This window comes from Lonchura striata, chromosome 23 (assembly GCF_050655825.1).
Source record: "Lonchura striata isolate lonStrDom1 chromosome 23, ASM5065582v1, whole genome shotgun sequence".
In the NCBI taxonomy this organism is placed as follows: Eukaryota; Metazoa; Chordata; class Aves; order Passeriformes; family Estrildidae; genus Lonchura; species Lonchura striata.
The window spans coordinates 2445131-2457958 of NC_140725.1; the positions used below are offsets into that span (position 1 = coordinate 2445131).

The 12828-nt window shown below is 64.7% G+C and overlaps 1 protein-coding gene across 1 annotated transcript in view; it reads left to right on the top strand.

Annotated features, from left to right (window-relative positions):
* The window catches only part of COL16A1 (collagen type XVI alpha 1 chain), a 30375-nt gene extending 18287 nt beyond the window's left edge, over nucleotides 1-12088 (top strand). Inside the window, exons 43-71 of the mRNA XM_077788512.2 lie at nucleotides 37-90; nucleotides 182-226; nucleotides 308-424; nucleotides 1090-1125; nucleotides 1786-1860; nucleotides 1980-2024; nucleotides 2305-2349; nucleotides 3867-3920; nucleotides 4015-4068; nucleotides 4681-4734; nucleotides 5223-5267; nucleotides 5350-5403; nucleotides 5483-5518; nucleotides 6397-6459; nucleotides 6545-6616; nucleotides 7254-7307; nucleotides 7413-7457; nucleotides 8275-8319; nucleotides 8421-8474; nucleotides 8595-8648; nucleotides 8760-8810; nucleotides 9584-9673; nucleotides 9768-9803; nucleotides 9912-9956; nucleotides 10048-10236; nucleotides 10331-10397; nucleotides 10478-10654; nucleotides 11556-11633; nucleotides 11716-12088. Coding sequence (XP_077644638.2) covers nucleotides 37-90; nucleotides 182-226; nucleotides 308-424; nucleotides 1090-1125; nucleotides 1786-1860; nucleotides 1980-2024; nucleotides 2305-2349; nucleotides 3867-3920; nucleotides 4015-4068; nucleotides 4681-4734; nucleotides 5223-5267; nucleotides 5350-5403; nucleotides 5483-5518; nucleotides 6397-6459; nucleotides 6545-6616; nucleotides 7254-7307; nucleotides 7413-7457; nucleotides 8275-8319; nucleotides 8421-8474; nucleotides 8595-8648; nucleotides 8760-8810; nucleotides 9584-9673; nucleotides 9768-9803; nucleotides 9912-9956; nucleotides 10048-10236; nucleotides 10331-10397; nucleotides 10478-10654; nucleotides 11556-11633; nucleotides 11716-11918 — 2037 coding nt within the window. The 3' untranslated portion in view covers nucleotides 11919-12088. The remainder of the gene's footprint in view (nucleotides 1-36; nucleotides 91-181; nucleotides 227-307; nucleotides 425-1089; nucleotides 1126-1785; nucleotides 1861-1979; nucleotides 2025-2304; nucleotides 2350-3866; nucleotides 3921-4014; nucleotides 4069-4680; nucleotides 4735-5222; nucleotides 5268-5349; nucleotides 5404-5482; nucleotides 5519-6396; nucleotides 6460-6544; nucleotides 6617-7253; nucleotides 7308-7412; nucleotides 7458-8274; nucleotides 8320-8420; nucleotides 8475-8594; nucleotides 8649-8759; nucleotides 8811-9583; nucleotides 9674-9767; nucleotides 9804-9911; nucleotides 9957-10047; nucleotides 10237-10330; nucleotides 10398-10477; nucleotides 10655-11555; nucleotides 11634-11715) is intronic.
* Nucleotides 12089-12828: the final 740 nt, after the last annotated feature.

The window sequence follows — 12828 nt, forward strand, 5'->3', positions numbered from 1 at the left end:
TTGGTGGGGGGTTTGAACATTCCCCTTTGGATTTAGGGAATGCCGGGGCACAACGGCTTGCCCGGACTGCCAGGACCGGCCGGAGACCTGGTAGGTGGCAGTGCCATGGTGGTGTCCCCCCCTGTCCCCGCTGTCCCCAAGGTGGGGATAATCTCTCCCTCCACCCGTCCCTCCTTTCCAGGGGCCTCTGGCCGTCATGGCTGAGAGGAACATCGAGGTGCTGAAGGTGAGAGGTTGGGTCTGGGGTCACCCTCCTGCCCCAGGGCACCCCTGGGGCACCCCTGACTCCCCTTTTCCCCTTTGCCAGACTCTCTGCGGGGACTGTGCCCAGCTGCAGGCAGCCCTGGAAGCTCCCGGGGCAGCGGAGGGGGAGAACGACGATGGGGGCATGCCAGGCGCCCCTGGCAGCGAGAACTGTGCCAGGGTGAGCGATCCCACAGCTCTGGGTGGGAATTTGGGTGCCCGACACCCCCTGGTGAGGATGAAGATGCCCCCAAATCACAGGGATTTGGTTTGGTGGGATTTGGGTGCCTGACACCCCCTGGTGAGGAAGGAGATGTCTCCAAGTCGCAGGGGTTGGGTTGGGTTGGGTGGGGATTTGGGTGCTTGATACCTCATGGTGAGGATGGAGATTCCCCCAAGTCACGGGGATTGGGTTGAGTGAAATTTGGGTGCCTGACTCCTCATGGTGAGGATGGAGAGATGCCCCCAAGTCACAGGAATTGGGTTGGGTGAAATTTGGGTGCCCAACACCCCGCGGTGAGGATGGAGAGATGCCCCCGAGTTGCAGGGATTGGGTTGGGTGGGATTTGGGTGCCTGACTCCTCATGGTGAGGATGGAGAGACGCCCCTGAGTCGTGGGGGTTGGGTTGGGTGGAAATTTGGGTGCCCGACACCCCCTGGTGAGGATGGAGACACCCCTGAGTCACGGGGGCCGGGTTGGGCGGGATCTGGGGGAAGTGCCGCGCTCTGGACACACTCTGGGGACACTGGCAGCTCTGGGACCGCGGGCACACCCGGGGGGGTCCCGGGGAGGGGGGACAGGCCGGTCCCTTGTCACAGCCGGGTGACTCCGGCCTTTTCTCGCAGTGCTTGGCGCAGCTCCCGCGGGCAGAGGAGGCTCGGGTGAGTGATGCTGGCTGTCCTGTTTGAAAAGCAAAAGCAGTGAGAGGCTCCAGGTCAGAAATACAATTTATTAGCAAAAAGAGAACAAAGAACCAAATACATATAATAGCATAAAAGAAGAACCACTGACAGAGTCAGAGATACAGCCTGACACTCGCTGGCTGGGGCGGTGGTGGCAGATATGGTTCTGTCCCAGCAGTGCTCCTGCAGACTGATGTGGTTTCCCTCTGGAGGTCCAGTGCAGAGAAGGTCTCAGCTGTTCCTCTTGGAAAATGGGATTTACTCGCTGTTTGTACAAGCCCGTTATATCCTTGGTGGCATCGTTTGGCTCCTCCCTCTGGGTGGAGCATCTCACAAGAGAACTGTGATTTTATCAGCCGTGTGGCTGAAAGAACAGCTCCTCCTGGAGGGACTTATCTCTGAGATAAGGGGAAAAAAACAAAAAAAGGATTGCAGCTCGAGGTGGTAACGGAGCACACCCCAATATTATAACCTGGGACACCGCTGTCCTGGTGCCACCCCCCGCTCCCCAGGGATGCTCCCCGCCGGCCATCCAGGACTGTCCCCCAGCTGGGAGGGTTTTGGGGAGCCTTGGCGGGGCTCGGCGTGGGCGGCAGAGCCACCGCGGGGTTCCTGATGTGTCGCCACCACCCCTGGCAGGGTGACAGCCCGGACTGCGCGGGTCACCCGGGGCTGCCGGGAGCGCCGGGGATCCCGGGAGAGCGAGGAGAGCAGGTGGGTGAGCCCCAACCCATCCTCTGCTGCCCTTCCTGGGGGGCTGGGGTCCCCTGGTGTCCCTCGGGGCTGTCCCCACCTCGCTGGTCACACCTGGCACCCCCATTCCCTCCCCGCAGGGCTCCCCAGGGCTGCGCGGACCTCCAGGACCACCCGGACCCATCGTGAGTAGCCCTGCCCGGGCTGGGGTTGGGGGGTTCTGGGGGGCTCGGAGCCCCTCCAAGCAGGTTGCCAAAGGGGCCCGGCACCTTGCCCTGAGGCCGTGGCGAGGCACGGATGTGCCACGGCACGGCACGGCGCGGATGTCCCCGCGGAGGCTGGCGAAGGAGGAGACGCTGCCGCCAGCCCGGAGGTGGAGCAGGAGCTCGGTGGCACCCCCAGGTTCTCAGGCCAGGCTCCCCCAGCGCCTTTTCCAAGCCGTGACCTCCCTGTTTCTCCCCTCAGGGCCCCCCAGGCTTTCCCGGAACGCCGGGCGCACCCGGACTGCCCGTAAGAACGCAGCACGGCTCCGCTCTGTGCCCTCGTGTCGCTGCCGCTTGGTTTGGCCGTGTCCCCTGTCCCTGTCCCCGCCGGGACAGCCGCGGCACAGCTGCCCCACCCCTCCCACTCCATCTCCATCCTGCCATTCCCGCTCCTCCATCCCCAAGCAGGGGGTCCCGGCGGACCCGGAGTTCTTTGGGGGTGATCTTCCTCACTTCGGGGAGCCGGTGCTGCCACTCGCCGCCTGCCCGGTCCCCTCGGCACGGCGGGAGCTGGCGCGGCTCCGGGAGTGCCAGGGAGCTGCCAGCCGGGCCGGGTGACCCCGATGGTCACCGGGGACACGCCTGGTGGCGGCCAGGAGGATCCCGTGTGTAGCCTGGGCTCATCCTCCTCCTCGCCTCTGGTCACTCCTGCGTGGTCACCAGCACCTCCATCTTCATCTCCATCTTCATCCTCACCACCGCCTCCATTGCCACCCTCCTGCTCCCACCCTGCTTGCTCTCCACAGGAGCTGGCTCATCCTCCTCCTCCTCCTCCTCCTCCTCCTCCTCTGGTCACTCCTGTGTGGTCAGCACCACCTCCATCTTCATCTCCTTCTTCATCCTCACCTCCACCTCCATTGCCACCCTCCTGGTCCTGCCCTGCTCGCTCCTCACAGGAGCTGGCTCATCCTCATCCTCCTCCTCCTCGCCTCTGGTCACTCCTGCGTGGTCAGCACCACCTCCATCTTCATCTCCTTCTTCATCCTCACCTCCACCTCCCTCTCCACCTCCCGCTCCGCTCGCTCCCCACAGGAGCTGGCTCATCCTCCTCCTCCTCCTCCTCCTCCTCCTCCTCCTCCTCCTCCTCCTCCTCCTCCTCCTCCTCCTCTTCACCTCTGGTCACTCCTGCGTGGTCAGCACCACCTCCATCTTCATCTCCATCTTCATCCTCACCTCCACCTCCGTCTCCACCTCCCGCTCCCGCCCCGCTCGCTCCCCTCAGGAGCGGCGGCGGGGCTGTGCCGGCGGCCCTCGGAGGGTCCTGCGCTCCCTCCCGCTCGTGTCCCCTCGCCCACTAATGTCACCGCCACCCCACGGCCCCTCTGGGGCTCTCTGGGGCTCTCTGTGGGCCGTGCTCTGCGGTGTGCCAGCGTGTCCTGTCGTTCTCTGTCACCTCGGCACCACCTCACCCCACTAACCCCCCACCCCATCCCCACCCCGGATGTCCCCGTGTCACCCTGGATGTCCCCGTGTCACCCCGTGTCACCCCGGGGGGTGCCAGGCTGGAGCTGGGGGCTGCAGCCAGAGCTGGGCACCCCACGCAGCCCCCCCAGGGCTGAGATTTCCGTGCCACCAGGGTCTGAGCGTCCCCACCACGCCTGGGCACTGCCCCCGGTGCCCGCAGGGGTGCAGGGAGCCCAGGCAGGGTCCCAGCAGAGGTCACAGAGCCCGCGGGCTGTGCCCGGCTCCTGCTGCCAGGTGGGCACAGCCCCGGGGGGGGGCTGTAGGAGACCCCCCTGCATCTCCTCTCTTCTCCCCACAAAGGGTCTCCAAGGGGAGCGTGGCCCCACTGGGCTGGCCGGAGCCAAAGGGGAGCCGGTGAGTGCTGTGGCACCTGGGGGACACCGGTGGCCCGTGGGGGGTGGCACCTGGGGCGCTGCGGGTGGCTCAGTGGCATCACCCTCACCCACAGGGACCTCCAGGACAACCCGGCTACCCCGGGGCCACGGGGCCCCCCGGCCTTCCTGTGAGTACTGGGGGGACCAGGCAGCCCCTGCCAGCCCCCAGCCCCCTCGGGGGTCCCCGAGGCACTCCCGGGGCTCACTGGGACCCCCCCATGTCACAGCTGGGGGACCCTGGTGGGCACAGAGCACCGTGTTCCTGCAGGGCTCATCCTCCCTGTCCTGCCCGGCCAATCCCACCCCAAATCCCCAGCGCCCTGCTCGTCCACGCCACGGCCTCTGCACCCTGAGCGTGCCCTGCCTGTGTCCCCGTGTCCCCTCTTCTCTGCCCAGATCCCATCCCTACCCCACATCCCATCCCTGGTCCGAATCCCATCCCTGTCCCACATCCCATCCCTGCCCAGATCCCATCCCTGCCCGAATCCCATCCCTACCCCACATCCCATCCCTGGTCCGAATCCCATCCCTACCCCACATCCCATCCCTGCCCAGATCCCATCCCTGCCTGAATCCCATCCCTGCCCGAATCCCATCCCTGCCCCAAATCCCACCTGTACCCCAAGTCCTACCCATACCCCAAATCCCACCCATACCCCATATCCCATCCATGTCCAAATCCCACCCATACCCCAAATCCCACCTGTACCCCAAATCCCACCTCGTTCCTCCTTCCCCAGGGCAGCAAAGGCGAGCGAGGCTATGTGGGTCCCCCCGGCGAGAAAGGGGAGCTGGTGAGTCCCCCAGGTGCCCCCTCTCCGTGGGCAGTGGGGCTGGGGGCTGCCCCAGATGCTCCCTCTCCATGGGCAGTGGGGCTGGGGGCTCCCCTGGGTGCCCCTCTCCGTGGGCAGTGGATTCTGGGGGCTCCCCCGGGTGCCCCTCTCCATGGGCAGTGGGTTTTGGGGTCTCCCCCGGGTGCCCCTCTCTGTGGGCAGTGGGTTTTGGGGGCTCCCCCAGGTGCCCCTCTCTGTGGGCAGTGGGTTTTGGGGGCTCTCCCAGATGCTCCCTCTCCATGGGCAGTGGGTTTTGGGGCTCCATGGGCAGTGGGTTTTGGGGGCTCTCCCAGGTGCCCCTCTCTGTGGGCAGTGGGTTTTGGGGGCTCTCCCAGGTGCCCCTCTCCGTGGGCAGTGGGTTTTGGGGGCTCCCCCGGGTGCCCCTCTCCGGTGGCACCGGGGCTGGCACCTCCCAGCCCCCCCACCCTTTCCTCTTCCCGTCCTTCCAGGGCCCCCCCGGCGTGGACGGGCTGCCCGGTCCCGTGGGGCCAGCGGTAGGTGCCCACCCTTGGGGGCTGTGGGGTGGCTGGGGTGGCTTTTGGGGCGCTCCCACCAGCCCATCCCGTCTCTCCGCAGGGTCCCAGGGGCGAGCGCGGGCTCCCGGGAAGCGCCGGGGAGAAGGGGGACCAGGTGAGTGTCCCCACGGGGGGCAGGATCCCCCGGACCCCCGCGGGCTGTGGGGCCCAGCTCAGCTCCTGTCTCTCCTCAGGGTTTCCAGGGCCAGCCTGGCTTCCCGGGACCGCCGGTGAGTAAATCCCACCTGCGTGGGAGTTCGGAGTAGATCCCGCTGGGAATTCCGAGTAAATCCCGCTGGGAATTCTGAGTGAATCCCGCTGGGAATTCTGAGTAAATACCAATGGGAATTCTGAGTGAATCCCACTGGGAATTCTGAGTGAATCCCACTGGGAATTCTGAGTAAATACCAATGGGAATTCTGAGTGAATCCCACTGGGAATTCTGAGTAAATCCCACTGGGAACTCTGAATACATCCTCCTGGGAATTCTGAGTAAATCCCCCAGGGAATTCTGAGTAAATCCCTCTGGAATTCTGAGTAAATCCCCCAGGGAATTCTGAGTAAATCCCACTGGGAATTCTGAGTAAATCCCACTGGGAATTCTGAGTAAATCCCACGGGGAATTCTGAGTAAATCCCACTGGGAATTCTGAGTAAATCACACTGGAAATTTTAAGTAAATCCTCCTGCGAATTCTGAGTAAATCTCACAGGGAATTCTGAGTACATCCCCCTGGGAATTCTGAGTACACCCCTCTGGAAATTTTAAGTAAATCCCACTGGGAATTCTGAGTAAATCCCATGGGGAATTCTGAGTAAATCACACGGGGAATTCTGAGTACATCCCACTGGGAATCCTGAATACACCCCCCTGGGAATTCTGAGTACATCCCCTAGGAATTCCAGCACCTGGCAGAGGGTCCCCATTCCTGGCCGCGTGTCCCGGTGTCCCCACAGCACCAGGGATGGGGACAGGGTGTCCTCCGAGGGGGACACGAGTGGGATGCGGTGCAGGGAGCAGCCCCAGACCAATCCCATTAAATTAAGCCAGGAAAAAGTGGGATTTATAACTGGGATCCCCTCTTTACTCGACACCCCTCTCCTCTTTAGGGTCCCCCTGGTTTCCCGGGAAAGGCCGGTCCCGCTGGGCCGCCCGGGCCCGTGGCAGAGAAGGTGAGTGCCAGGCCCGGGTGCCCCGGCGCTCGGTGTGCCCGCGGGTCCCTCGGGCCGTGCCTGGCACCTCCTGTGGCTCTTGCAGGGCAGTGAGGGTGTGCGTGGCCCCGCGGGCATGCCAGGGCCCCCCGGGCCCCCCGGACCCCCGGGAATCCAGGTATGGCTCCGCATGTGGCACCCTTGGGTGCTCCTGGGAGCACCGCTGGCTGTTCCCAACCCCTGGGATCTGTTCCCATTTCCCAAGGATCTGTTCCCATCCCCAGGACCTGTTCCCACCCCTTGGGATCTGTTCCCATCCCCAGGATCTGTTCCCATCCCCAGGACCTGTTCCCACCCCTTGGGATCTGTTCCCATCCCCAGGATTTGTTCCCATCCCCTGGGATCTGTTCCCATCCCCAGGATTTGTTCCCACCCCCTGGGACCTGTTCCCATCCCCAGGATCTGCTCCCACCTCAGGACCTGTTCCCATCCCCAGGATCTGTTCCCATCCCCTGGGATCTGTTCCCATTTCCCAAGAATCTGTTCCCATCCCAAGAATCTGTTCTCATCCCCAGGATCTGTTCCCATTCCCAAGGACCTGTTCCCATTCCCAGGGATCTCTTCCCATCCCCAGGATCTGCTCCCATCCCCAGGATCTGTTCCCATCCCCAGGACCTGTTCCCATCCCCCGGGATCTGTTCCCATTTCCCAAGGATCTGTTCCCACGTCCTGGGTTGCTCTGACCGAGCCCCTCAGGGACCCCCAGCCCTCCCCAGTGCAAACCCCCCTCTGCCACTGTCACCTTGTCCCCACAGGGCCCTGCTGGCTTGGAAGGCCTGGACGGCAAGGATGGCAAGCCAGGGCTGCGGGTGAGGCCTCGGAGCACTCAGGGTTTTGGTGGAACCCCGAGTGAACCCCGGGTTTTTCCTGCAAACCCCCCAGGACACCCCCAACCCACATCTCCTTCTCCCCAGGGTGACCCCGGCCCCCCTGGACCACCAGGGATGATGGGTCCTCCGGTGAGTGCCAGCCCTCCTTGTCACCCCTCCCTGCTGCCCCGTGCCTGGCACGTCCCTGCAGCCCAGCCGGGGCTCTCTGAGCCAGGACTGTCCCCTCGTGTGTCCCTGGGGACACCGAGCCGTGGGTGGCATCTGCAGGGTGACATCTGCCAAGCTCTGCTGGCAGCACTCCGGGACCCCCAACTGTGGGAATCCAGAGCATCCCTCTGTCTGCACTCGGACCCTGGCAGGGGTCAGGAACCCCCCTGAACAGAGCCCCCAGAGACACTGGCTGTGATCTCTGGCCATGGAAAAGAGTTTTCAATCTTACAGGATGAATTACAAGCTCTGAGTGTTTGATATCAGTAATAATTAAGTGTGGCACGGGTGCAAAAGTAAAATTTTAGGATTCTAGATGAGGGGTCCAAAGGGGACAAGATGGAGGAAATTGGGTGTGCCTTGTCCTTTTTCTCCTTCTTCATGCCCTCCATGTCTCACTGTGGTGTTGGCATTTTTCTGTTGGTTCAGGCTGGGGACACACTGTCCAACGTAGGTGACAGATATTGGCACGTTCTTGTAAATGCAGCCCAGGGAGTTTCTGGTATTGAATGTTTGTCACATCCCACTGAGGGCAGAGCCCCACACGCTGCCCTGCAGGACAGAGCTGGGCAGGGCAGCAGAACATGGTAGAGATAAACAGAATAAACAACCTGGAAACCAGCACAGATTAATTACAAATTCTTCTTTGGCAGCAGGGCTGAAAGACAGAGACTTTTTGCAATTTTGGAATCAATAGCACAGATTCCGACACCCACCCAGCTCTTTGCTCTCTCTCCAGGGCTTCAAGGGCAAGACAGGGCATCCAGGGCTCCCAGGACCGAAGGTGAGCGATGGTGGCACTGGCTGGTGACATCCCCAAGGAGCTGGTGACATCCCTCGGGTCTGGCCACTCACTGCTCTGCCCGTGTCCCTTCCTCTTTTTAGGGTGACTGCGGCAAACCCGGCCCCCCAGGGATCACGGGCCGGCCGGGAGCCGAGGTGAGCGAGGGCTGGGTGACCCCTGGGCCACCCTGTCACCACCCCCCTTCCTCCTCCTCCTCCTCCTCCTCCTCCTCCTCCTCCTCCTCCTCCTCCTCCTCCTCACCTTGCCTCCCTCAGGGTGACCCCGGACCCATGGGACCCCAAGGCCGGCAGGGACCCCCAGGGCTGATGGTAAGTTGGAGCTGGCCCCACGATGGGGGGGTCCCAGCGGGGATCCCTTGGGTGCAGGGAGTGGGGACACCACCCGTGACCCCCAGCTGACCCCCCGGTCTCTGTCCCCAGGGTCCCCCCGGCAGCCCGGGACAGCCGGGACCCGCTGGGATCGCTGGGGTGGTGAGTACAGCCGGGGCTGGAGCCCTGGCTCGGGGTTTGGGGTGGGGACCAGCAGCTGTGGGATCACCTGATCCTGGCTTTGGGATCAGCCGATCCTGGCTTTGGGATCACCCAATCCTGATGCTTTGGGATCACCCAATCCTGATGATTTGGGATCACCCCATCCTGGCTTTGGGATCGCCCCATCCTGGCTTTGGGATCCCCTATCCCAGCTTTGGGATCCCCTGACCCCGATGTTCTGGGGTCCCCCAATCCCAATGTTTTTGGGTCACTTGATCCTGGCTATGGGATCCCCCGATCCCAGCTTTGGGATCCCCCGACCCTGATGTTTCGGGATCCCCCGATCCCGATGTTTTGGGATCCCCTGACCCCGATGTTTCGGGATCCCCTGATCCCGCTGATTTGGGTTCCCCCTATCCCGATTATTTGGGATCCCCCAATCCCTGTGCTTTGGGATCACCCGATCTCAGCTTTGGGATCACCCAATCCTGATGATTTGGGATCCCCCAATCCTGATGTTTTGGGATCCCCCGATCTCAGCTTTGGGATCAAACAATCCTGATGATTTTGGATCCCCCGATCCCGATGATTTTGGATCCCCCGATCCCGATGTTTCGGGATCCCCCAATCCCAGCTTTGGGATCACCCGATCCCGATGTTTCGGGATCCCCCAATCCCAGCTTTGGGATCACCCGATCCCGATGATTTGGGGTCCCCCAATCCCAGCTTTGGGGTCCCCCGATCCCGGTGCTCCTGCTCCCTCCTCCGCGCAGGGGCTGAAGGGCGAGCGCGGCTCCGTGGGCGAGCGGGGTCTGCCGGGAATGCCGGGCCAGCCGGGACCCCCGGGACACCCGGGACCGCCGGTGAGTGCAGCGGGACCCCGTCCCCCGCGGCGTGGGCACCTCGGGGTGGCCCCGTGGTGCCACCACCTCATGCTGCCCCCCTTGCACCCTGCAGGGAGAGCAGGGACCCGACGGGCCCGTGGGGAAGGAGGTGAGCGGGGCTCTCCGGAGCCACAGCGGCGGATTTTGTCATCCTCTGCCTGTCCCCGGGGTGTCCCCAGGGTGGGGACATCCCTGTCACGCTGCTCCTGTTTTGCAGGGACCCCCAGGAAAACCGGGCACGGCGGGGCCGGCCGGACAGAAGGTGAGGCGGTGCCAGCTGGCCGTGCCAGCGGTGCCACCGCGCTGTGCCACCGCTGTCCCGGCACGCCAGGACCGACCTCTCCTGCCCGCAGGGTGACGCTGGAGCCCCCGGCGAGCGGGGCTACCCCGGGGAGAAGGGCAGAGCCGGAATGCCCGGGGGACCGGGCAAAAGCGGCTCCATGGGGCTGGTGGGGCCGCGGGGACCCGCGGGGGAGAGGGGACCCCCGGGCTCGCCGGGCCCCGCGGGCAGCCCCGGCCTCCCGGGACCCCCGGGGATGATGGTAAGGACGGGGGGCCGCGTGGGGCGGGGGGCTGTCCCCCTGCGGCGGGGCGCGGTGGCCGCGGCCCCTCGCGTGTCCCGCCGTGTCCCCGCAGGGAGATGTGGTGAATTACGACGAGGTCAAGAGGTTCATCCGGCAGGAGCTGAACAAGATGTTTGACGGTAACGGGGGGAGCGCGGCCGCCAGGCCCGGGGACCCTCCCCGCGTCCCCTCCGGCTGAGCCGCCTCCGTGTCCCCGCAGAGCGGATGGCGTATTACACCTCCCGGCTGCACTTCCCGGTGGAGATGGTGGCATCCCCGGGCAGGCCCGGTCCCCCCGGGAAGGACGGGCTGCCCGGCCGGCCGGGACCCCCCGGCTCCCCGGGTTTGCCGGGTCAGATCGGCAGAGAGGGGCGGCAGGGCGTCCCGGGCATGCGGGGTACGTGTGCCCCCGCCCCGGGCCGTTCCCGGTGTCCCCAGGACCCTCCCCGTGTCCCTGGGGTATTTCCCAGGGCTATTCCCGATGCCTCGGGGGTGTTCCTATCGTCCCCGTCACGTTCCCGGGGTCCCTGGAGTGTTCCAAGTGTCTCTGGGTGCTCCCAGTGTCTCCATCATGATCTCGATGTCCCTGGGGTGTTTTTAGTGTCCCTGGGATGTTCCCACTGTCCCTGGGGCATTCAGAGTGTTCCTGAGATGTTCCAGGTATCTCTGGGCTGTTCCCAGTGTCCCCGGGACATTCCCAGTGTCCCCAGGATGTTCCCAGTGTCCCCGGGATGTTCCCAGTATCCCTGAGCTGTTCCCAGTGTCCCCAGGATGTTCCCAGTGTCCCCAGGACGTTCCCAGTGTCCCCAGAACATTCCCAGTGTCCCCGGGCTGTTCCCGGTGTCCCCAGGACATTCCCACTGTCCCTGGGCTGCTCCCAGTGTCCCTAGAACATTCCCAGTGTCCCCAGAACATTCCCAGTGTCCTCGGGCTGTTCCCAGTGTCCCCAGGACATTCCCAGTGTCCCCAGAACATTCCCAGTGTCCCCAGGACATTCCCAGTGTCGTCCCCCCCAGTGTCCCTGGGCTGTTCCCAGTGTCCCCAGGACATTCCCAGTGTCCCTGGGACATTCCCAGTGTCCCCGAGGTGTTCCCGGTGTCCCTGGGCTATTCCCAGTGTCCCCGGGACATTCCCAGTGTCCCCCCCCTCAGTGTCCCTGGGCTGTTCCCAGTGTCCCCGGGCTGTTCCCGGTGTCCCCAGGACATTCCCAGTGTCCCCAGTTCAATCCCAGTGCTGGCACTGGGATGCTGTAGCTGTGCCGGGATCTCACCCCTCCTTTCCACCCTCCTCTCCCGCAGGCGAGCCGGGTGCCAAAGGCGAGAAAGGCGAGAAGGGCGTGGGGCTGATGGGGGACAGCGGCCCCCCGGGACCCCCAGGTGAGCCCCCAGCCCCACCCTGAGCTTTGCTGCCACCCCCTCACCCCGTCACCCCACCTTTCTTTCACTCCATCTCTTCCAGGTCCCCAAGGACCACCAGGCTACGGCAAGATGGGTCCCCCGGGCCCCGTGGGGCAGCAGGGCATCCCGGGCATCCCCGGTCCCCCCGGTGCCACCGGGCAACCGGGCAAGACGGGGCACTGCAGCCCCGCCGAGTGCCTGGGGGCCGTGCCCATGGAGCAGCCGCTCTTCCAGCCCAAGAACGTCAAGGGTCCCTTCGGCTGAGCGGCCCCGCGCCCCACGGGCCCCCAGAATTTGCTGTTAATATTGTTAATTGTGTTTCCCCGCTGTGCCGGGGCCGTGCCGGTGCCGGGGGGCTCGGGGGTTGTACAGCTCCGTGGCGATCGCGGTGGGGCGGGTGGATCCTGCCCCAAAAATACACCAGTGCTGGTGCCCCCGCGGCTCCTGGCTCCGTGAGTGGGCACGGGTGGGTCTGTGCCGCCTTCCCAGCCTGTCACCACCCTGGCACCACCCTGGCACCGAGGGATGCTGCTCGGGCCGGTTCTGGTGCCACTCTGGCTGGGGACACGGTGACCCTGAGCTCCCTGTGACCCTGGCATGGATGGGGCATCCCAGTCCTGATCGCACAGGATCCTGGCCCTGTCTCGGGGCGATCCCAGCCGTGATTTGGGCTTATCCCAGCGCCATCCCTGCGCAGATCCCGCTCTCATCCCAGCCCTGATCCCGGCAGATCTGTGATGGGCTGGGATCCCAGCCTTGCCTCTGCAGGAACCCCAAAGGAACCCCGTGCTCTTGTGGCGATTCTCGCCCAACTCTCAGGCTGACCCCAGCCCTGGATCATGCCCGGAATTCCTGGGAATCCCAGACCGCCATTCCAGCCCTGCTCCTAGCGGCATCTCGCTCCTGCTGCCAGGGGAATCCCAGCCCTCATTTTGTGGGGTCGCCAGCCTCATCCCCGGCTGACCCTGGCCGCACTCCCGGGCCGATCCCGGCGGAGTTCCCGGGGAATTCCAGCCCCGCTCCCGGGCGGCTCCCGGCGCTATTCCCGCCCGGTGGGGCCCACCCGGCCCGGGCGCCGTTGCCGCTTTAAGGCGCCCCTCGGGCGCGCGCTCCCCGCGCGCCTCCGCTCTGCCTCCGCCCCGCCCAGGGGCGTGGTCACTGCTCAGAGTAGCCA